The 23,945-nt window shown below is 37.7% G+C and overlaps 1 protein-coding gene across 1 annotated transcript; it reads right to left on the bottom strand.

Moving 5' to 3' along the window:
* LOC140739420 (vesicle transport protein SEC20-like) lies at nucleotides 1–23,695 on the bottom strand. Its single transcript, XM_073067707.1, has 6 exons — nucleotides 23,587–23,695; nucleotides 17,273–17,365; nucleotides 14,528–14,619; nucleotides 8,298–8,402; nucleotides 3,832–3,950; nucleotides 1–2,138 (listed from the first exon to the last, which is right to left on the bottom strand). The coding sequence occupies exons 1-6, from the start codon at nucleotides 23,668–23,670 to the stop codon at nucleotides 1,942–1,944; spliced, it is 690 nt and encodes a 229-aa protein (XP_072923808.1). The 5' UTR covers nucleotides 23,671–23,695; the 3' UTR covers nucleotides 1–1,941.
* Between the last annotated feature and the right edge of the window lie 250 nt (nucleotides 23,696–23,945).

Here is a 23,945-nt window from a genome sequence, read left to right as displayed (position 1 = left end):
CCATGGGGATGAATAAAATATCTATCTATCTATCTTATTGTAGCAAAACTAATTACATACAATACTTAACTCAGTATAAATATGATATGCATCTAAAATCACCCTCTCAAAAAGCATTAATAAATAGCTTTTAAAAAGTTCTTAAGTAGTTTACTAAAATACATTGAATGGTAACTTAAGCTCAGTCCTAACTCCGGCACTTTAACATATCGTACCCCTAGCGGTTGAATTGTAAAGCCGAATGGCATTGGGGAGTAATGATCTCTTCATCCTGTCTGAGGAGCATTGCATTGATAGCAACCTGCCACTTTAATAGATTAATAGATTAATTTATTTACACTATGAAAGGTTTTGTCACAAAAGAACCAGAAAACAACAGGCACAAAATTATTGTATTTGTCAAAAAGCTAGAAGCAAGGTGTGGTGAATGTATTTTTAAATATCACAGTATTTACAATATTTTGACTGAAATGGTGAAGAAGATAAATAGTGAAAATAAAAACTGCAGGACTATACAAAAAGAATGGCGGGTGAGAGGAGACTGATCGGATTTTTTCATCAAAGGGTTGACACAGACATATTGAGCTGAATTATCTCCCTTGTGTTGCATTACATTTCCCAATTACATGAATGATTAATAGAGGGGACATGTTAAAGTTCATAATTTCCAGACTAACAGGATGAATCTCAGACAGCTTAAATGCCAAAATTCTGAACCATGCAGTTCACCCAAACAACTCGCGTCACTTGATGAGCACAGTACCATTAAAATGAGTAGAAGTAGGTGAGTGGCTATTGCTGGAGGCAGTGCTTATGTTTCATTTTGACTTGTATTGAAAAATGACAATTTTGAGCTTGGATAATCCGATTATATGTAGATCCAAGGATATGAGAGAAGCAAAAACGTAAATGAAAAAGGCAAAATTGCCCAGCTGCAGGGGGTCAAATTATAAATTGTTTTCACTCACCAAGATATTAAATGCAGAGCAGATCATTTTCTAAAGCTTTATTTTAACAAGCTGCAATAATAATTTTTGTATTAGATACTCTAAAGTTTTTATGAACTAGCTAACAGGTCCCATATGTACAGGCAAAATAAAATTAATCATGTCTACAAATTTAAATATATTCAAAGAAATATTTATCAAATGTTTCAATGTGCAAACATTCACAATGACAGTAACTACATTTTTTATTAGTGATAATTCAATCAGGCCCAAAGATTTGTAGTGTTAACTATTGAAAATATTTATAGGGTATATTAATATATGAACCATAATGAAGGCAAATAATTGTTCCCATCAGGAACCATTAGTGTTTCTTTGCATGGATGATATATTGTTGAATGATGCATTCTGTTTATAAAGAAGCATAAATGAGTAGTCCTGGGGTAATATTTCAATGAATAAGTGCGGAGTATGTTTTTTTTTGGAATTCAAGCAAATGTAGCTGCCATAATTATATACATACACTTTGGATTAGATATGAACAAAACGATTGTTTTTACAAATGTTAATCTTTACATTGTTGCCACAATATAAATAGTACCATATGTTCTGTTAGACAGCATTGCCCAGGTAAAGACATGAAAAGCACAGGGCTCTGGATAACCAAGCTCGGTCAGAAGTACAATATATCCTACGTAGCATTCCAAAACTCAGTTCAACCAGAGTCAAAGGAACTAAACTTAAGAAGCAGTGCATAATGCACAGAGGCAAATAACAATTAAAACTTGGAAACAATGCTTAACTTTGTAATGTCTATTTAACCTCCAATTTTGATCAACATTTTAAAGCATAATTTAGAAAGGTCCTTTAATCTGCTTCCATGTCAATTCCAATGCAAATACAGTACTTGTACTTTTTATCTTCCTTAATACCTAGATAAATTTACAAAATGCTCAGTTTCAATGTCCATTTGACTTCTGCCTTTTTGTTCCAGTTATAAAAAAGGAAAAAGGCGTTTCTTTAAAATGTATACAACAGTCGCCAAAAACAAAGCCAGTGCAAGGAAGATCAGCAGTTTGTCGGTCAACTCTCTGCGATTGTATTTTGTGATCAGCTTGCGACCCAGTTGAATTGTGCCTGTCATGTTTTTAAATTCTTCATTTGTATCTTGCACAGTTCTTGAGGAAGTTGCTTCAATAAAAGAGAACACGCTAATTAAAGAGTAGTATTAAACCAACAAAGTAGCCATGTTCACAACAATGAAACTGGGCTTGAGTTTTTTTTTGTAAAAGAAGCATCACACACTGAAGTAACTATAAATTTTTCTTTAAAAATCAAGATGCATATTGCAACCAAGAGTGATAATCAATTGTTCTCAGCTGAGAATGAAGAATAATTAACAAAACAATGTTAGAATATTTATCTTTTGCTTTATGACATGCTCAGGTTTTCCAAAGCTCCTCACAATACATTAAATTCTTTTTGGCAGTATGTTGACTATATATAATATAGATCACCATCCACACTTCACATGCCCAAAGCCTTCAATTGTCAAATTATACCAGATTCTTAAAAAGCAGTAATAAGTAAACATTTAACAGTTTGTGAAATTTTAGGAAAATCAAGACAATCTATTGACCTGGGTAGGAAATGAGTTAGGAAGGAGACAAATATAGTGACCTGTACTGGGTCCTAACCTTTTCATGGCTTCTTAGTCAAAAACCTTCAATAAAGGAACAAGGAGCATGATGTTCAGGTCTGAGGTTGGTGCACTAATTTAGACACAATATGATGTAGTTGAGTACAAAAAAAAGTCTGATTAAACAAAACTGTGGCAGATTGTCTTCAAAGTGGGAAGCCCCAGTCCATCTGCCATTGGATCCAAATAAGATGGATCAGGGTACCAGAATTCAGGAAAATACACAATTCTTAGAAGAGTTGGCACAGAATGTCAATTTCCCTTGACCACAGAATCTAGACTTGGGCCATTATCTCCCCAAAACAAAAGATCTTCCAGGATTGAGACAAAGAAGAATTCTTCATGCAGTAGGTTTAGAAATAATCATGATGATGAGGTAAAACTGGATGTGAAAACTATTACCGATTTTCTGCTGTGGTGAAGTACCAACAAATACAAAAAAGAAAAAGATAGATGCAAGGGCAAGGAATAAGGAATCCCTACATCAATCTACACATCTGCATTTAGGCAGACAGGTTACTCTAGAAGTTGCTCAGGTTTTCATTACGTAAAGACAGAAACTACTGACATATTTACCAAAAATACAGTAAAATAAGGCCAATGTTACGTGCCCAATTTAATCAATTGAAACCAAGTTCTGGCAATTTCACCTTCTTCTTGGAATTATTTTAAATGCCAGGTGTTCAGAATCCCTTTTCAATATTCAGTAACAGAGAGATAATAAGTATATTCCTCCAAGAGGACCACAATCTTGTTGTAGGGTTTGGAGGTTTGCGTGCCTCAATGGCCAGAGAGCTATGTTGGCTGGAGTCAAGGCATTATGCTTTGGCTCTTGATAAGGGTCACCCATGCCAAACAGGTCAAAGGGCAAAGGCCAGACCAAGAGTGGTCCACCGGTCCTCCAGGTTTGGAGGTTCATTTCAGGGCTAACAACCCTGACTGGTAAAACAAAACTGTCACAGACACAGCAATGAAGAATCCTTCTACAATTGCGTGTGATGGTATTCCTGAGTCTGCAGCTGGGACTGGGCGTGACTGACAGAGGTGAAAACTGAGAAGAAACCACTGACATGACAAAGGAAGCCCTGAGCACCACCACAGATTCAGGACCTTCATTGCTACTCTAAACTCCAGCAGTGTAATGGGCAATAACTAAGTAATACGCATATAAGTATTTCAACTTACCCAGTGTCTGCACTGATTCTTCACTCTGCTGTACTTGTTGTGACATCATCCTGCTGATTGTCATCAAGCTCTCGGTAATGCTGCTTGCTGTCTGTACTAAGCCTTCCTTTGTCATCTTTCTGAAATCCAGTAAAATTTAATTCATTTCGGCAGCAACAATTCTTCTGTTGCTTCTTCATTACTTGGTCATAGTAAAATGAATTACGTTAATGTACTTTGAATAATTTGATTAGTTTCTAACTGGAATAAATAAATAAATTAATAGTAAATATATATAAAATGTTGTTAACAAAATGGAAATCTGACATAAAGACTCTGTTTTCCAGAAAATAGAGAAAACTAAGAATAAATCTCTTGAGTGCACTCAAAATCTACAAGTCACTGGCAAATTTCCTTTTCACCTCCTAAAATATACTAAGAATTTTTCCTCAGCCATCACCGTTCAAAGCTCCTTAAATTTCAGCACAATGTAATATGTGATGATGCTGCCATTTGCACCTGTTTTCAAATATAATGGAAGTAGATGCTGCCAACCTATAATATTTAGTTAAAGGATTACTGGTTTAAATATATTTGAAGTTTAATTCTTGAAGATATAAATTTTAAATTCTGCTGTGTTACAATTATATTCAGTGACCACTTTATTAGATACACCTGAACACCCTCTTGATAATCTAAATATCTAATCAACCAATCATATGGCAGCAACTCAATGCATAAAAGCATGCAGGCATGGTCAAGAAGTCCAGATGTTCACACCAGACATCAGAATGGGAAGAAAAGTGATCTAAGTGACTTTGAACCATGGACTGATTGTTGGTGCCAGAAAGGATGGTTTCAACATCTCAGAAACATCCCACCTCCTGGCATTTTCATGTACAGCAATCTCTAGCGTTTACAGAGAACAGTGTGAAAAACAAAAAGCATCCAGTGAGCAGCAATTCCATGGGCAAAAATGGCCTGTTTTTGAGAGAGGTCAGAGGAAAATGGCCAGATTGGTCCAAGCTGACAGGAAGGTGATAGTAACTCAAATAACCAGATATCACAAGTGTTGTGCAGAACTGCATCTCTGAATGCACAACATGTTGAACCTTGAAGCAGATGAGCTACAGCAGCAGAAGACCACACCACGTTCCACTTCTGTATCTAATAAAGTGGCTTCTGAGAGTATACGAACAAGAGAAAATTCAAAGGCATAGGTCACGGCATATCACAGCAAAAGGGGAGGAAGTAAAGCAAACAGCACAATGCTGCAAGTTAAAAGTTAAAGTCAACAGATCACTATGTAACCTGTACTACTGGATTTGCAGCACAAGCCTGGGTTTTATGACAAGAGGCAAAAGCTAACCATCTTTATCTGTGTTGCTCACTACTGGTTCTTAACTGAAAGATTCAAACAGGCAGCAATCAAGGAAGTTTCAAAAAAAATCACAATTGTAAACTAATGTTCAAATATTTTACAGGATGTCAAATAAAGACTGAAACGGATATATAAAATTAAGATAGAAACTCAGTCATTTAAGAGTAATAATATTTATTAACATCAAATCGATCACATTTTCAAATACTCCTCCAAGGGAACTATAATCGTTTATATTCTTTTAGGAACAGATTCAATGGATTCTGTTTAATTGGGCATTGGTTAATCAGGGCAGCCAATTATTTGGGACAACTTTTAAAGAACAAAAACCGATCGAGAAAATAGCTGGGATTACCTTTGTTTATCTGGTACACTATGCCGCTTACTTGACACTGGAGACTGTTGCTGAACAGTTTCTAGCTAGCATCAGTTGCATGCCCTTGTGTGGCTGTTAGACACTATACTGTGCCTAAAGTCAACTGTTGTCAAATAGTGTCGGTTATGTGTTTGTGTTCAGAAAGCAGTGATTTTTGTCATTGATAGTTAGCAAGAAATAAGCAGTAATACAATTCTGAACTGTTTTGCTCACTGTAGTTTCAAGCATTCAGACTTAGAGATGCCAGAAACAGCTAGGAGTGAAAATGAAATTATTTCACCCCTTACACAAGTAAGGAACTATGAAGAATTTGAAGCTATCAACAATCATCTTGAATGTTACAATGAAAACCTTATATGAAAACAGTGTATTATCCATACTAGGTGCCTATGCTGATTTTGTTCATTTACAGTCAATCAACAGAACACAGCAATGTACACTGTATGACTTCATCGATAACTATTCAAAACTAATGCACCATGTTATAGTACTCTAGCAGTATTGGTAGTGCTCTAACTTGTCCAGTATTTCATTTAAATACAAAATTTGTCTTGCAGTTTGTATTTTTTATATACCTTTTTACCTATTTTAATGAAACTTCGGCTATCTGGGGCAGCCATGTAATTGGGTCAAAATGTACTGTTCCCAATGTGTCCCAATTAACCAGAGTTCACTGTATATTGTATAGCAGTAATTACAGATTAGTATTAAAAGGTCACTTTCACCTCATAAAACATTTACTGTTTATTTTACAATGAGAACATTTTCTCAGCATTTTCAATTCTTGGCAGTTGTTCACTAATTTGTGGAATGTTTCTGGATAAATTTCAAAAATGCACCTGGTAGTAGAGGGTCAGGGAAAATAAATTTAGCAAGAAAGATCTGAAATGATAAACACTGGCTTATCCAGCAAAGTTACAAGTAAAAAATCAAGCCAAAGTCACATGCCTAAATCAATTTAGGATTAAGTTTTGGCAATTCCTGCAATTGAGTAATGTGTTCAAGATCACTTTTCAATAGTCAATAAAGAAAAACTAATTACAGATGCAGAAAGCTGAAAAACAAAATTGTTGAAAATGCTCAAATTAATTTGTGTAGAAAATACAGTTAACATTTTAGAATGGTTGTCAAGATACGTTTCTGAAATTCAAAAATATTCAAAAGCTATTAAATGTTAATCACATTACTTAAATTTGAAAAAGGGTATTACATCAGTTACTAAAATTGTAATAAAAACAAAACTAAAGATGTTTAAACAATTTCAATTAAAATCAAATCTATAAATAGAAACACTTGACACCTCACACCATTCTCCAGTTGCGGTTTCAGAAGGCGCTACTGAAGGCGAGTGACAGCTCACTGGTAGTTCGAAAGGCAAGAAATTCGACTAAAACATTATTAATAACACCTTTTCTGAAGTAAATTGTAGTAAACTATTATTGCAAACAACGAAGAGGAGAGCAGAGGTGAAGCGTAATTGAGGGATGAGCCATGTTGGTGCACTGCAAAATCAACACAGATAGAGTTGGAATGAGGAATTGGGAGAGGAGGAATCAAAGCAGAGGAATTCCAACTAACACGGGTGGGTGGTTGGGTCGCTCTAAAACAACTTTGGGCTGGGTGGCATGGTCTAGGCCCGGAGCGTTTTGCTGCGGCAGCTCCCAGGTCCTAATGCAAGGCACGATCCGTTGTTTGGACAATTTAAATGCCAGCCCAATTTAAATTCCTGCATCATGTTGTATTAGCACATTCCCCACTATAAGTACTGGAAGAAAGCCTGCATTCTGCTGCTGGACTTCATGAGGTATTGAGTGTTGAGTGTACAGCTGGGAAGTCATTGCAGATAAATGCCAGGAAGTCTGAATCATCTGCATTCATGCATATTTGGGCTACAGCAGATACTTATAAGGGGAAATATAACCAGATCTACATTAAGTTTTGACATCTTTGCAAATCCTAATCAAATAATTTATTGCACAATACATTCAGATTCATTTATTTATCACAGGTACGTCAACACATACATTCAAAACCAACACAACCTAAGGATATGCTGGGAGCAGCCAGCAAGTGCCGACGCATCCTGGCGCCATTATAACATGCCCACAATGTTCAGCCGAACAAAATCAACAAACAGCAACAGCAAAACAAACCTCTTTCCTCCCATCAATCCATTCACACACAGAGAAAATCCTCCAACTCCAGGACAGGCCACCTCTGAGCCTCCACCACTGGACTCGCAGACATCAGGCCACAGCTTCCAATCAACCTTCAGGCTTCAGTCTTCGGTATTGTCCCCAGAACACACCATTGCCAGGACCCCAAACTCCAGGCCTTGAACTCTGGACTCACCGACTTGCATACCTGCCCACATGGACCTACGATCCTGCTAATCCCACAGGGGCCTGTTCTGTCCTTTGTTGGAGGGAGCACCATCCCTCTTCCATGCTAGTCTTTGTTCACAGCACTTTATCCATAAATGTCCTTCATTCGCATCTTCGCTGGCCTTTGAACATGGAGCAGAAGCCTATACTCCAGCTGACCTCCAATTCCCCACATCCTTGTCCCTAAACCCTAACCTGCCTCCTAACTCCTCTGTCTCCAAAACCATCCCTATGAACCTAAACAACGACTAAGTCTCAACAGAGATCACAGCTTGGCACCATCTTGATCGGATTCTTAAGACAGTTTCCCTGGCAGGAAATTGTACAGATAAATAAACTCCATTACCGTTGTCGAACTGAAGAATCTCCACTTTGAAACAATTCTTCTTTCTCTTTATTGTCTATGGCGAACTTGCAGGCCAGGTTTGCTTTTCGCCAAGCAGTTTGGTTGCTTTAAAAGAAGCACAGAAGCAACACGATTATGCTATGTGGTGATGAACAATCAATTGCACCTTACTGCCAAAATTTTTGGTCCTCATACACCTCTCTTAAATTGTAAACTTTAAAAAAATATATTAATAGACCAGAAGCAGAAATGGATCAGAAAGAAAAAACGAAGCAAAACAGTGTAGAACCATTCTACCGGACTTTGGCTTTATGTCAGGTTCAGGAATGGAGAATAATTATAAGTTCTTAGGCTCAAGTTGGGCCAGTTCAGTTCTGCATAATTTGTGCCAAAAATTCTGTCACCAGGTAATGTGAGGAAGTGTCTCTAGGGGTGAATGCTCGCTCTCAGGATGGCAGTGATCAGCTGGGCATAGGAAAAAGATAAACATGAGAAATTTGCAGATGCTGAAAATCCAAAGCAACACAAACAAAATGCTGGAGGAACTTAGCAGGTCAGGCGGCACCTATGGAAAAAAGTAAACAGTCAACAGGTTGGGCCAAAACCCTTCCTCAGGGAAAAGATGCAGTTTTCAGGGACAAAGATGCAAGATGTTGTGACTGGGGCTTGGATGGGCTCTAGGATGGATAGCCAGTCAATTTGACCAGGAGAGAAGATTTAAAAAAACAGTAGAAATTCATGGATTTTGCACAGAGATGGTGTTTTGATAACTAGACATATATGGGGTCTTTGTTGTGCTCAGTCAATTATTGTAGAAGCATTCCCAGAACAGGATTTTGGACATGAGCATACAAGAGGTTATTATTTTGTCACAGGAATAGCTGGGAATATATTGCCAATATAAAAATGTTTCCAGGCTTGACTGGGTTTAACATCAACCATGGTCAAGTCATTTTTTAATTGTTTTACTGAGCAGATCATGAAAGCATAAGAAGCAGGAGATCAGCCCTCCCCTTGGGTCTGCATCCCCACTCAGTAAAACCATTGCTGATCCAACTCTGGTATCACCTTCTTGCTCTTCCTCACAACCCTCAGCTCTCATGTGGTCCTAATATCTGTCAATCTTTAGCTTCAATATATTCAATGACTCCACCTCCACTGGTTTTTCAAGAGAGAAAATAGCAAAAATTCATGAATCCGAAGTAATTCCATCTCATTCCTCTCTGAAATAAGTGACACCCTTGTTCTGAAACGTTGGTCCTTAGTTCCAGAAACCACTATTATGACAAGCAATCTCTCAGTATACACCCCAGGATCTTAAGAAACGACAAGAGTTGGGAAGTAACCCACTCGCTGAAAGTTAGATACTTCACCTCAATCTTGTAGATCTCTTGTAACCATAATCCATTTAATCTGCCAATTTCCTGACCTGTAAATTTACTTGTCTGTCTCTTTGCAAGGAGTTCTATTTGCATTTCAAATGTTTTTCCAAGCCTGAGAGTTAAAACCAGACATCAAACCAGGCAAAAATTTTATATGCTTTTGATGTAGACTTGTGTTCTTCATATACTGGCTGCTGAAAGTGGTTTTAATTTTCTTGTGGGTCTGAACGTGTTTACTTCTGCTCATTTTGTGAATATGTCATGGATTCTAGCAAATATAATGTTTAAGTTACTCTGTTCTTAAATCTCACCATTTCTCTTTCTTATTTAACAAATAAGTCATTAAATATACTACACTTTCTATGAAGCTTCTATTTCTTTAATTCTCAAAAAGGATAAAGATCCTACTGATTGTGCCTCATACAGAACTATTTCATTACTGAATGTTGATGCTAAGATTCTCTCAAAAATAATGGCCAATCGGTTGGAGAGCATTTTGGGTGCAATCATTTTTAAAGATCAAACAGGCTTTATAAAGGGTTATTATTCTTTTTCAAATGTTCGGAGATTATTTAACATTATATATTTGCCCTCTTCTAAAACTCCACAATCTGTTATATCTTTGGATGCTGAAAAAGCATTTGATCGAGTCAAATGGAAATATTTATTTAATGTTTTAGAAAAATTTGGTTTTGGTATTAATTTTAATAATTGGATTAAAATGATATATAAAGCTCCTGTTGCTACCGTTGTCACCAATAACTGTAGGTCTCCCGGGTTACAGTTATAGTTTTCAGCTATCACGGGGGACAAGACAAGGTTGTCCATTAAGTCCTTTGTTATTTAACTTAATATTAGAACCCCTTGCTATTGCTCTTCATGAAGCTAGAAATATTCATGGGATTTTTATGAATGGGACTATGCACAAGATTTCTCTTAATGCTGATGATTTATTGGTATATATATCTAAGCCTGAAGAATCTATTCCTGCTTTGCTAAAATTATTTGACAAATTTGAAGACTTTTCAGGATATAAAATAAATTTTAGTAAAAGTGAATTACTTCCTTTAAATGAATTTGTCTCTATATATGATAATATTCCTTTCAAAGTTCAAGTCAAGTCAAGTCAACTTTTATTGTCATTTTGACCATAACTGCTGGTGCAGTGCATAATAAAAATGAGAACGTTTTTCAAGTTACGGATTCTTTTAGATATTTAGGTGTCAGAATTACAAAAAAAAATAAGGATCTTTATAAAGCTGAATTTCCTCCTTTAGTGGACTCTATGAAGTACTCATTTGATGGAGCCCACTTACATTTTCACTTGTTGGTCGTACTCATATAGTTAAAATGATGATTTTACCGAAATTTTTATATTTATTTCAGAATATTCCTGTTTTTTTGACTAAGAAGTTTTTTGATCGGATTGACTCTATTATTCTATCTTTTATTTGGGATAATAAAAGACCAAGGATCAGTAAAAATCATTTACAAAAGTTGAAAAAGGACAGAGGGCTCGCTTTGCCTAATCTAAGAATGTATTATTGGGCTGTTAATTTGCGATATATGTCCTTTTGGTTATATTGGGGTGATAGGAATAACCGGCCAATCTGGGTAGACCTGGAACTGAGAGCTATGAAACAGTTTTATTTAACTTCGTTATTAGGAGTTGCTCTACCTATACAATTAGCTAAAGTTGCTAATTTAAATTTATATCCTGTGGTTAAGCACTCTTTACAAATTTGGCTCCAGTTCTGCAATTTTTTTAAGCTTAAAAAATATAAACTTTGTAGTATAATTTATCGTAATTACTTTTTTAAACCTTCCTGGAGTGATCCAATTTTTTTACTTTGGAAAAATAAAGGTATTAAGTCTTTTTTGGACTTACTTAAAGAAGGCAGATTGATGTCTTTTGAACAATTAGTCGATAAATATTCTCTTTCATATTCACATTTTTTACAATATCTTCAAGTTAGACATTTTTAATAAAAATATTTAAGTAACTTTCCTTATATATTGGAGGCTGACTTGTTAGATACTATTATGAATATGAACACCTTGATGAAAGGTTCTATTGGAAGAATATATAATTTATTATTACAATGGGATAAGCGTCCTTTACTTAAGATTAAACAGGATTGGGTGCAAGAACTCAATTTGACTTTTATATGGAAGGATTGGACGTGGATTCTGAAGTTGGTTAACTCTACCTCGGTCTGTGCTAGTCATTCACTGATTCAATTTAAAATTGTACATTGTTACCATTGGACAAAAGAGAGATTTTCTAAAATACTTCCCAATGTTGACAAGTATTGTGATAGATGTAAAACTGAGATAGCTACACTGACACATATGTTCTGGTCATGTTCTATATTAAAACTGTCTGGAAGTCAGTCCTTTCAACAATTTCTAAAGCACTTAGAATCAATTTACAACCTAATAAATTGACTGTGCTTTTTGGAATAATTCCTCAAAATATTCATGGTATTTCTCTGTCTGACCAACATGTTATTGCGTTTGTTACACTGATAGCTAGGAGGGCCATTTTGTTGAAATGGAAAGATATATCAGCTCCTACTTTGTCACAATGGTTCTCCCAAGTGATGCTGTGTCTCAGTTTGGAGAAAATTAGAAGTCGAACCTTTGAACCTTTATTTGATTTTGAGAAGAGATGGGGCTCATTTGCTCGTTACTATCATTTCAGTTAACTGATAGATTTCCTCCACGATCTAAGCGTAAATTTTGTTTTGATATATTTTTTCTTCTTGTTGGCAGTTTGATGTCTATTTTATAGAAGCTTTCTATATGATGCATGGCTCCAGGGTTGTGCCCTCAATGGGTTCTTTTATTCTCTCACTTTTCTTGCTTAGTAGGGTTTTTTTAATTCAAAAAGATTTTCAATCTTTAAGATAATTTTTTTTGAGGCATGGTAAGTGTTGTTACTTCGATGTACCTGTGTATTTTTGAATAATAATAATAATAATAATAATAATAAAAAGATTTGAAAAGAAAATCTACTACACTTTCACTCTACTTTTGGAAAAATACAAATAGCCCCACAAACACCATTAAGATTGTCATCAAAGAACAGCATTGAATCACAGCTGTCATTTTTGTATGAGTTCATTGGGTCAATTCAATCCCTTGGAAGGCAAGTCTACTTACTTTGAAGTCAAGTTTTTCACTTGAACCCAGTTTTTAAAAAAATGCTGCTTGTACTGAAATAGACACAAATAACATCATTTGAAGACTGCAGGTTCTTACAAGTCATGAGGAATAAAGCAACACTTTCAAAAAGGATTTGTTTTCAGCGAGTTTATAAAAACTGACAAGAATTAACCCTAAAAGAGGTTAACTCAAATTCTTTAAAGTAGTCTCAGAAAAATAACTTTCAAATGGCAATGCTTTACATTATCTAGGTGATTATTGACAATCAACATATAAAGAGTTGACTGATTTAAGAGAAGACCAGAAAAAAAACTTGTTTGTTCCTCATCTATCATTCCTTTTTTATTAAGGATCAAAAAATCAACTTTATTTTCCATATACATTAACATGTATTAGGAATTTGATGTGGTGTCTTGGTGTGACATGCAACAAAAATCAACATTTAATACAGTAATATATTCAGAATCAGAAACCTAATTGCAAAAATATTATTTTTGATGTCAATATACCATACCCCAAACACAAAGTGCACTGCAGATGCTGTGGTCAAATCAAGATGTACAAAAAAGCTGGATGAACTCAGCAGGTCGGGCAGCATCCGTTGAAAGAAGCAGTCAATGTTTCAACCCGAAACGCTGACTGCTTCTTTCAACGGATGCTACCCGACCTGCTGAGTTCATCCAGCTTTTTTGTACCATACCCCAAAATCTGATAAGCCCAAGATTCCAAGCATGGTACAGGAAGAAGTTGTCAGAATTATAGTGTTTAAGTTACAAAGTAGTACTTAAACGTTTTAAAAGGAAATTATCCAAAGGCACTCACTGCTTTATAAAAATAAAAAGAAGAAAATGCATTTAAGGTTAGCGAAGTACCCAGGACATCTTCAAGGAGTGTTGTCTCAGAAAGGCAGTGTCATTATTCAGGACCTCCAGCACCCAGGACACGCCCTTTTCTCACTGCTACCATCAGGTAGGAGATACAGAAGCCTGAAGGCACACACTCAGTGATTCAGGAACAGCTTCTTCCCCTCTGCTACCTGATTCCTAAATGGACATTGAACCTTTGGACACTAATTTTTAAAAAAATATATAGTATTTCTGTTTTTTGCACGATTTTTATATTCAAATTATGTATATTGTATAACGTATAATGAATAAGATTTACTTATTATTTATTAATATTGTTTTTTTCTTCTATATTATGTACTGCATTGAACTGCTGCTACTAAGTTAACAGATTTCACATCACATGCCACTGATAATAAACCTGATTCTGAATGTGATTCTAACAAGCTGCAGCAATAGTGAAGCTGGCACAATATTAACCTGTGAAATACAAATTGCATTTTAGCTATCAAAGCAACTATGAACGTTTAGTAAATTAGTGATACACACTGAATTTATTGACATTCCTCAACTTAGAAAAGCTGTGATCCAATACTGCTATCTTTTTAAAAGCATCGTCCCTAGTCGTGTCATGGCAAACACATGTGAGATTCATCTAATCTTGCAAAGTGATAATGCTAACAATGGAAACAAGGCAGTCATCAATGATGGATTTGGCCCACTGTTTGTCTTTATTCAGACGTTGAGGTTTTTCTCTGCAAGCCCAAACAATGTGTGCGTGCCACAAAAATTGCTGTCCTATAATTTTCAGATTTTCACCTTCAATATCATTTACCTTAACATCTGTTTGTGATGATTCTCCACTTCAGCAAGCAACATCTGTTTATCAGATTCTTTGTCTTGTTCCTTAGCCATCTGTTCCAAATCCTTCAGAATAAATCAGAAAATCCTTAGTCATTTAGTCACAGAGACGTTGGGTGACACTGCCAGATAATGGACTGTGAGATCACTCTAGGGACCAACATTATCTTCACTAATAATCAGCATCGATAAAAACTAAGATCTCAATATTAATAAAGACAAGTTGTCACAATTCAAGATATCTTCCTCACATTTACAGCTCTTGCTTTACTTCCAATCAAACTGGTGCTGCAGGAACGCAGCATCCGTTATCAAGGACCCCCAACATCCATGGTTTGCTCTCTCTTGCTGTTGTCATTAGAAAGAAGGTACAGGAGCCTCAGCACTCACACCACCAGGTTCAGGAACAGTTATCACCCCTCAACCATCAGGCTCTTGAACTAGAGGGGACAACTTCACTCATCTCATCACTGGACTGTCGCAAACCTACTGTACGGACTCATTTTTAAGGACTCTTCATCTTGTGATATTTATTGTTTATTTATTATTATTAGTTTCTTTCTGCATTTTTCTTCTGCACATTGGCTGCTTGTCCTTCCTGCTCAGTGTGGTCTTTCAATGATTTTATAGTGTTTCTTGTATTTACTGTAAATATCTGCAAGAAAGTGTTGCATACGGTGACATATATGTACTTTGATAATAAATTTACTTTGAACTTTGAACTAGCTATGTGAACAAATCTTCCACTTTCTCTCACACGAGGAAATCTGCAGATGCTGGAAATTCAAGCAACACACACAAAATGCTGGTGGAATGCAGCAGGCCAGGCAGCATCTATAGGGAGAAGCGCTGTCGACGTTTCGGGCCGAGACCCTTTGTCAGGACTGGCGAAGGGCCTCGGCCTGAAACGTCGACAGTGCTTCTTCCTATAGATGCTGCCAGGCCTGCTGCGTTCCACCAGCATTTTGTGTGTGTTGCTTCTACTTTTTTTTTCTCTCTCTCTCTCTCTCTCCTTTACCTTCTGCCTCTTTCCCTTGCTGGTCTGTCTTCTGAACATTCACCCATTCCTCTTCTCACCTTGCTTTCTCTCCTCCTGCTGTTCTGCTCCTTCTCCTCTCTGTTCTCCTGCTGCTCTCCACATGCTTCTCCCATTCCATGTCCTAGTTTTCTTTCATACACCTCCCCCCTTCATGTTTCTTTCTGCCTTTTCCAATTATCACTATGCCAGTCTGCCTACCTCTGTGGGTTAGTGGAGGAATAAGCCCATCAATCACCTCTCTAAAAAAACAACAGAAAATCTGCAGATGCTGGAAATCCAAGCAACACACACAAAATGCTGGAGGAACTCAGTAGGCCAGGCAGCATCTATGGAAAAGAGTACTGTCGACATTTCGAGCTGAGACCCTTCATCAGAATTACCTCTCTAATGTAGGCACGAGGAGCAAAGTGTGAGATTAGGTACACATCAGTGGTTATGGGCTGAAATGAGCCCAAGGTAAGAAAACTGAAAGTGAATCTGAACTGGAATTCCACTTTGAGACACACTGGGATGTGTGAAATTGTACTGAGGTTTTAAGAGATCGCAAATTGAGTGAAGACTACCTTGTCGAAGCCTAGACTGGATGAATATTTGTTCCTCTGAGAAATTTGGGGAGCAGTGTGACTCTCTGAGAAGGCTGGTTTAAAAGTCATTTCACTATATACATGTATATAACCATATAATGTATTAAACGGGACAGCGTTTCTCCGAACCATGGTGTAACAGTAACATACATAACATGATAACTTATGAAGGTAAGGATAAAATCTACAGGTGAATCACACATAATAACAAAGTGAATTACATTAATATTAAATATTGTACTGGAACAGATTAACCAGTGAATATGATGCGGCAGGGAGTTCAGAAGCCTAATGGCCTGGGGGAAGAAACTGTTTCCCATTCTGACCGTTCTTGTTTTTATACAAAGGAGTCTCCTGCCTGGGGGTGGAAAGTCAGGATGCTGGATGGATGGGTGGAATCCTTAATAATACTAAGGGCCCTGTGTATGCAGCGCTCCTGATAAATGTCCCCGATGGATAGTAGCGAGATCCTGACGATCCTCTCAGCTGTTCTCACAGTCCTTTGTAGGGACTTCCGCTCCAATGCTCAGCTGCTCCCATACCAGATGGAGATGCAACTTGTCAGGATGCCCTCAATGGTGCTCCTGTAGAACACAGGAAAGACGGGAGGGGGAAGCCTTGCTTGCTTCAGTCTTCTTAGGGAGTGGAAGCATGTTACGCCCTCTTGTTCAGGGAGGTGATATTTATTCAGGGAGCCTTAGTCTGATTAGGTCCAAAGATCGAAGGGTTGAATAATATAAGTTTTCTGACACTAACCTCAGGAGAGGTGGAATATACAGAACTGAAGTTGAAATGAAAACTAAAAATTAGCATAAATGAGAAACAAACTATAACTGTCTAACCACTGTTCACATGTGTCAGTTTACATAATTCAAACTATACAAAGCAAGGGAATGTCTATGATGTGAACTAAAAGCAGCTCAATGAACACTAGATTTCAAAATTGTTCCTTATTCAGGGCAGTATCTAAATTGGTGCCTTTCTTTTTTTAAGGAGTATAATATACTGATCGTGTGCTGGGTTTAATTGATGTTTGTAGTTTAGCTGGGACTATTATTTAACATTTACCTACTTAATCTTCCAAGAACTCACTTACCTGTATTCGAAGTCTGAGTTGGTGAAACATTTCTTTCACTTTGGCATTTAATTCTGTGAGAAGACTCAAGGGTCCGGGGCTATCTCTGATATCCTGTAGGTACATCAACAAGAGGGTTTAAACACTAAACAGGCATATCCCATGACTAGCGATTCTTACCATTAACAGATTAAAATCAAACTATAATACTCTAGGATTATTTAATATTTTTGAATATTTAATGAAAAACTAAATTTGAAAATATGCCAAGTGCTAGCTGTTAATATAAAAAACAATAATGTTGGAAATTTAGAGCAGACTACCTTGCAAGAGATATTTAAACATTTCATTGAGAACAACACTATCAGCATGATTTATTCTTATTTAGAGATCCACCACAGTTAACAGACTCTTCTGGCTCAATGAACCTACAGTGCCCAACTACACCCATCTGACCTGCTAATCTGCGCATCTTTCAAATGTGGGAGGATACTGGAACAATCAGAGGAAACCCATGTCGTCATGGGAAGAACGTACAAATTCATTACAGACAACTGAACCCGAATCACTGGTGCTGTAATATCATTTCGCTGTCTGCTATGTCACCATACCTCCAATTTTATTTATAAAATAAATCATCTTTTTATCATTGCTAAAAATCTATAATTTAACAAGAGAATTAAGTAGTTTCAACTGTAAGCAAGTAAGTTTTATTTTGAATCCCAAATTATATCTTAAGTGAAAACTATAATCTAGCCAAATTAATTTAGATGGCAAAATACAGCAATCTGCAGTACGAATCTTAATTGCTTAGAGTTCAACAGGCATGACTATTTCAGTAACTTATGGAGAAGCTTGAATCTCCTGTAGCATAGTCCAATAACATTTAACAGCTGTTGGCAGGACAGGACTGAGTGATCATCTGTGCTGTTAAGAATATGATACTGGCTATTTTACCCCATTCATTCTCATCTTACATACAAATGAAAAATAAATACAGTGATTTCCAGTTAGTTGGGCCATTGTTTAATTGTGGCAGCCACTTATTTGTGACAACTCTTAAAGAACAAAAACTAAATGAGAAAATTGCCAGGATTCCCTTCATTTATTTAGGACAATATGCCACTTAATTGGGACAGGAGACTTACCAAACACGTTCTGACTACCATCAGTTGTGCGCAAATGTGTGTCCATTAAGATGATACACCTTGCTTAGAACAGTTTTTAAACACCATCAATGCGTTCAAAAAAGTTAATTTTGTCGTTGATATTGCCGAGAAATAAACAGCAAGGGAATCCCGAACTGTTTTGCTCACTGCAGTCTGAGGCATGGCAAAAACAGCCAGGAGTGAAAATGAAACAATTTCTCTACTTCAGCAAGAAATACAAAAAATTTGAAGGTATCGACAATCATCTTGAGTGTTACATTGAAAATGAAAATTTGGAGGATGCAGTCATTTATAGCACAGTATGAAGACAGTTCATTTTCTGCTCCAGGCGTCTGCGCTGATTTTATTTGTTGCATACACTGGATAAATTCCTCTCTCGATAACTATTAGGAACTGATGCACAGTATTATGGTACTGTAGTACTATTGGTAGTGTTTAAAACCATCTTTTAATGCCTTCATCACGTGTAAACTATTCAGTAAACTCCAAGACCTGGGCTTCAGTATCCCCTTATGCAACTGGATCCTGGGTTTCCTCTCTTGCAGACCCCACTCAGTCGGATTGGCAAAAATAATTCCTCTACAACTTGCATTAGCACAGGAGCATCACAGGGCTGTGTGCTTAGCCCTGCTTTTCTCGTTTTGCGCCTATGACTGTGTGGCTAAGCACAGCTCCAACGCCGTATACAAGTTCACAAATGACACCGTATCGGATGAATCAGCGTACAGGAGGGAGATTGAAAACTTGTCTAAGTGGTGTCATAACAACAGCCTCTCACTGTGAGCAAAACCAAGGAGCTGATCATAAACTTCAGGAGAAAGAAACCAGAGGTCCATGAGCCAGTCCTCATCAGAGGGGCACAAATGGAGAGGGTCAGTAACTTTAAAGTCTTGGGTGTCACTATCTCAGAGGACCTGTCCTGAACCCATCATATAAATGTAATTGCAAAGAACGCACGACAGTGCTTCTACTTCCTTAGGCGGCTATGGTGATTGGGCATGACATCAGAAACTTGACAAACTTCCATTGATGTGTGCTGGAAAGTGTATTAACTGGCTGCATTATGACCTGGTATGGGAACACCAATGCCTTTGAGCGGAAAGTCCGATAAAAGGTAGTGGATTCGGCCCAGTACATCACAGGTAAAACCATCCCAACCATTGAGCACATCTACATGAAACGTTGTTGTAAAAAAGCAGCATCCATCATCAAAGACCCTCATCACCCAGGCCATGCTCTTTTCTCACTGCTGCCTCAGGACTCACACCAAGTTCAAGAACAGTTACCAGTCCTCAACCATCAGGCTCTTGAACAAAGGAGGATAACCACACTCAAATTCTATATCTGGTGTTCCCACAACAAATGATCTCACTTTAAGGACTCTTGTTATTTATTGCTATTTATTTACATTTGCATTTGCAGTTTGTTGTTCATTATTTCAGTTTACAGTTACTGTTCTATAGGTTTGCTGAGTATGCCTGATGGAAAAAGAATCTCAGGGTTGTAAGTGGTGACATATTCTGTATGTACTCTGATAATAAATTTTACTTTGAGCGTTGAACTCTAATTTATTCTGTATCTAATTTCAATACAGAATTTGTTACTCAGTTTGTCCTTTTTATGGCTTTTTAATTATTTCCAGAGACTTTGACTAATTGGGGCAAAATGTACTGGTCATGATGTGTCCCAATTACTCAGAATCCACTGTATATGAATAAACCATTCAACCTCTGTAATGCTTTCAACGAGAATAGAGCTGACAGCTTCATTGATTCTTAATCCTTCATACTCTTACCCAAAACAAAATCCTGTCAATTTCCATTTTGACAATTCCAAATGACCAAGTAGCTGCTGTTATTTAGTGAGGAATACAGATTTACCATCTTTTCCTGGGGAAGGGGGAAAGTGTTTCCTGATTTCACTATCAAATGGTGTACCTCAAAAATTAAGGAGTGCACATTTCTTACTGAATCTCTTACCAAAAGAAATAGCTTCCATCAGCTCAGATCCTCCATATTATCTTACATTTCTCAGTTTGATCATCAATCATCAGAAGATTTATACGCATCTTCATAATGTGAGTTTTGATACAATTCTGGCAAAAGTATGCTACCTTGATTTTTTTATATTCTAGCACTCTTGATGTAAACCCAAAATGTCTCAAAGCCTCAATACTTCAATTGTCTCAGTACTACACAGTAACAGTCTTTACGCAACATGGAGCCAAAAAAATTAAACACGAGAACATTAGAAAGTCTTTGACAAGAACAGGCCATTCAGCCCAACAAAGCTTTCCGAATTCCTATTCACATAGCGTGTTGAAATAACTATTGTATTTAGATTTGAAAGTCTCTTAAAGGACTCCTCTACGCAACTAGGTAGTTTGTTCTATTTGTCCACAACTTGCTGTGTGAAGAAATGCTTCCTGATGCAAGTCTGAAATCTCCCTTTAACCAGTCTCCACCTCTGGCCCTGTGTCCTCGATGATGGATTAATTTTGAAGTAACAGCTGGCATCCACTTATAACCTTAATGATTATCATGTCTCCTCTCATTCTACATCCACTGAGGCTAAAAAGATCTAATTCTTTCAATCTCTCTTCATAGCTCATACCCTGCAGACCTGGAATGAGTTTCGTCATCCTTCTCTGAACTCTCCAGTGCCTTCACATCCTTCACACAATATGGAGACCAAAACTCCATATTTTTGAGTTTTAGTCAAAAACTCAAAAATATTCAAGGTGAGGTCTCACAAGCGCATTATACAGCTTAAGGACAATGTCTCTAGTCTTGAACTCCATTGAGAGCATTATACAGCCCAACATACTATCAGCCTTCCTAATCACTTCTGTGCATTGTCTAGATGTTGATAGTGGTGAGTCTACCAGGACGTCCAAATCCTTCTCAAGCAGAGCACTTGCTAACTCGACCCCTCCCCCCACTGCATACTTATATCGAATATTTTCTACTTCCTATAGGTAAATCTTTACATCTACATTCAATTCCATCTGCCATTTATCTGCCCACATCTGGGTTTTGTTTAGATCTGTTTTGATCCTGCTGCTTGAATTTTATCAGCCTGTCCCCTTAATTTTATGTCATCAGCAAACTTTACTGGCTTATTTGTTATGAGCTTATCCAAATTATTAATGTAAATTAAGAACAGCAGCGGCCCCAAAACTGATCCCTGCAGAACCCCACTTTTAACATCTTCCAGGTGTGAAAATAATCCTCTCTCCATAACTCACTTTCTGCTTTTGAACCAATTCTGCAGCTATTTGCACACCTTATCCTGAATCCCTGCCTCCTGTAATTTGATACTAATCTTTTGTGGGGCACCTTGCCAAAAGCATTCCGAAAGTCCAAGTAAATAATATCAACCACTCTATTATCATCATAGATTTTAGCTGCCATTTCATAGAACTCCAGCATATTAGTAAAACACGATCTCCCCTTTCTGAACCTATCCAAAGCAACACACATAAAGTTGGAGAACTCAGCAGGTCATGCAGCATCTAAGGAGGGGAATAAACAGTTAATGTTTCAGGCTGAGATCCTTCATCAGGACTGGAAAGAAAGGGAGAAGGTAAAAATAGGAAAGTGGGGAGAGAGGTAGGAGCACAAGCTAGCAGGTGAGGGGTGGGTGGGTGCAGTAAGGGGAATAAAATGAGAAGCTGGGAGGTGATAGATAGAATAGATAAAGGAGTGGAAAAGGAGGAATTTGATAGGGGAGGAGAATGGATCATGGGAGAAAGGCAAGGAGGAAGAACACCAGAAGGAGGTAATGGGCAGGTGAGAAGGAAGGGGTAAGGGGGAATAGGGAATTGAAAAAAAGCGAGGGGGGAATATTACCAAGAGTTAGAGGAATCATCACTTTGAGTCAAGACTGCTTCATCTTGATGGAAAGAGGAGATGGGAGATAGCAAGTATAAAAAGTGGAAGGGAGGGAATGGAGCTTTCCTCTTTTTGGCAACATACTGAATGCAGGAGAAAATTTGCAGGTCAGGCAGCAACGAATGAAGAGAAATGAACAGCTGACATTACAGTTCAGACAAAAGATATTCTGAAATATCAATTGTCCATTTTCCTTCATAGATGTTGCGTAACCCAGTGAGTTCCTCCAGTATCCCGTGTTGTTGTGATGCCAGTATTTGAAGTCTCTTGCGACAATCCTTTTTATACTGACTATATCACTCATCTTTCTGCCCAGACGAAGGGTGTCAAATCGAAACACTGACTGTCCATTTCCTGCCACAGATACTGCTTGACCACCAGCACTATATCTTATCGCTCTAGCTGCTGACATTCTCTACACAGGAACAAAGATGCTCCTTCCACATATACATTTATTTATTTAGCAATACAGCAGAGTAGGCCCTTCCGGCCCTTCAAAGCACGCTGCCCCAGCAACCCCACAAACCCAAATAACCCTAACGTAATCACGAGACAATTTACAATGGCCAATTAACCTAACCAGTATGCTTTTGAACTGTGGGAAGAAACCAGAGCAGCTGGGGAAACCTAGGTACTCCACTGGGAGGACGTACAGACTCCTTACAGAAGTGCCAGAATTAAATTCTGAGCTGTAATAACTTCACACTAACCGCTATGCTACCATAGCACCACACAGGCACTGACTGAACTCCCCCACCCATCTGAACACATTCTCTTTGCAGGTATACAGAATACCTGTTCTCTCTCCCCACCCCACCACCACCCCTGTGCATGCGCTGTCTGTATCCATGTGCCGATGTGTCCTATGTGCACATAAGCACATACACTCACCACCAGTGTGCCTTGTGTGCAAACACATTCTTAACAGTGGCCTGCGTGCCAACACACACTCACACCAGCAATGTGCCCTATGTGCACACATACTTTCACACACCAATCTCGGCTCGAACGTCGATTGTTTATTCATTTCCATGGATGCTGCCTGACCTGCTGTTCCTCCACATTTGGTGCGTTGCACCAGTGTGTACTGTGTATAAGCACACTCACTACCAGCAAACACCATATAAAGCCTCATCTCCAGCCACACATTAGGACTCAAATCTACACACACCCGTCACTCACTATCCCCTTTGGTGTGCTTTGTTGGTCGTCCCATCTTGATTTGACTATTTAACGAGCGGAGAGCATCAAATGAAATTAGCTACATCTTCACCTGCACCAGTGCTTTAATCTGCAGATCATATTTAATAATTTCCTGCGCACAGATCTTGACGTGAACATCTTGAGTCGTCGCCATTTTTACCCAGGAACTACGGCGGCCGCCTGTCGGTTTGACGATGTACTAAATAGCGCTTTTCCGAAATGGATTCACGGTGCAGAGGTAGCATTTCAAACTCTGCATATGGCCCTGTTTTCACCAAAGTGTTGGATGTGTGTTCTCAGTTTCTGTAGCTTGGTTCCAGTACTGCGGACTCTGATTTTAATCATGTTTTCTTTAAATTGAAGATACCTTAATTTAACATCTGAAATTTGCTATATTGCACATGTGTCAATTAACAGTGAGCATCTTAA

This window comes from Hemitrygon akajei, chromosome 15 (assembly GCF_048418815.1).
Source record: "Hemitrygon akajei chromosome 15, sHemAka1.3, whole genome shotgun sequence".
Classification (NCBI taxonomy): domain Eukaryota; kingdom Metazoa; phylum Chordata; class Chondrichthyes; order Myliobatiformes; family Dasyatidae; genus Hemitrygon; species Hemitrygon akajei.
The sequence above is the reverse complement of the archived record's forward strand: the minus strand, read 5'-3'. Positions and strand labels throughout refer to the sequence as shown.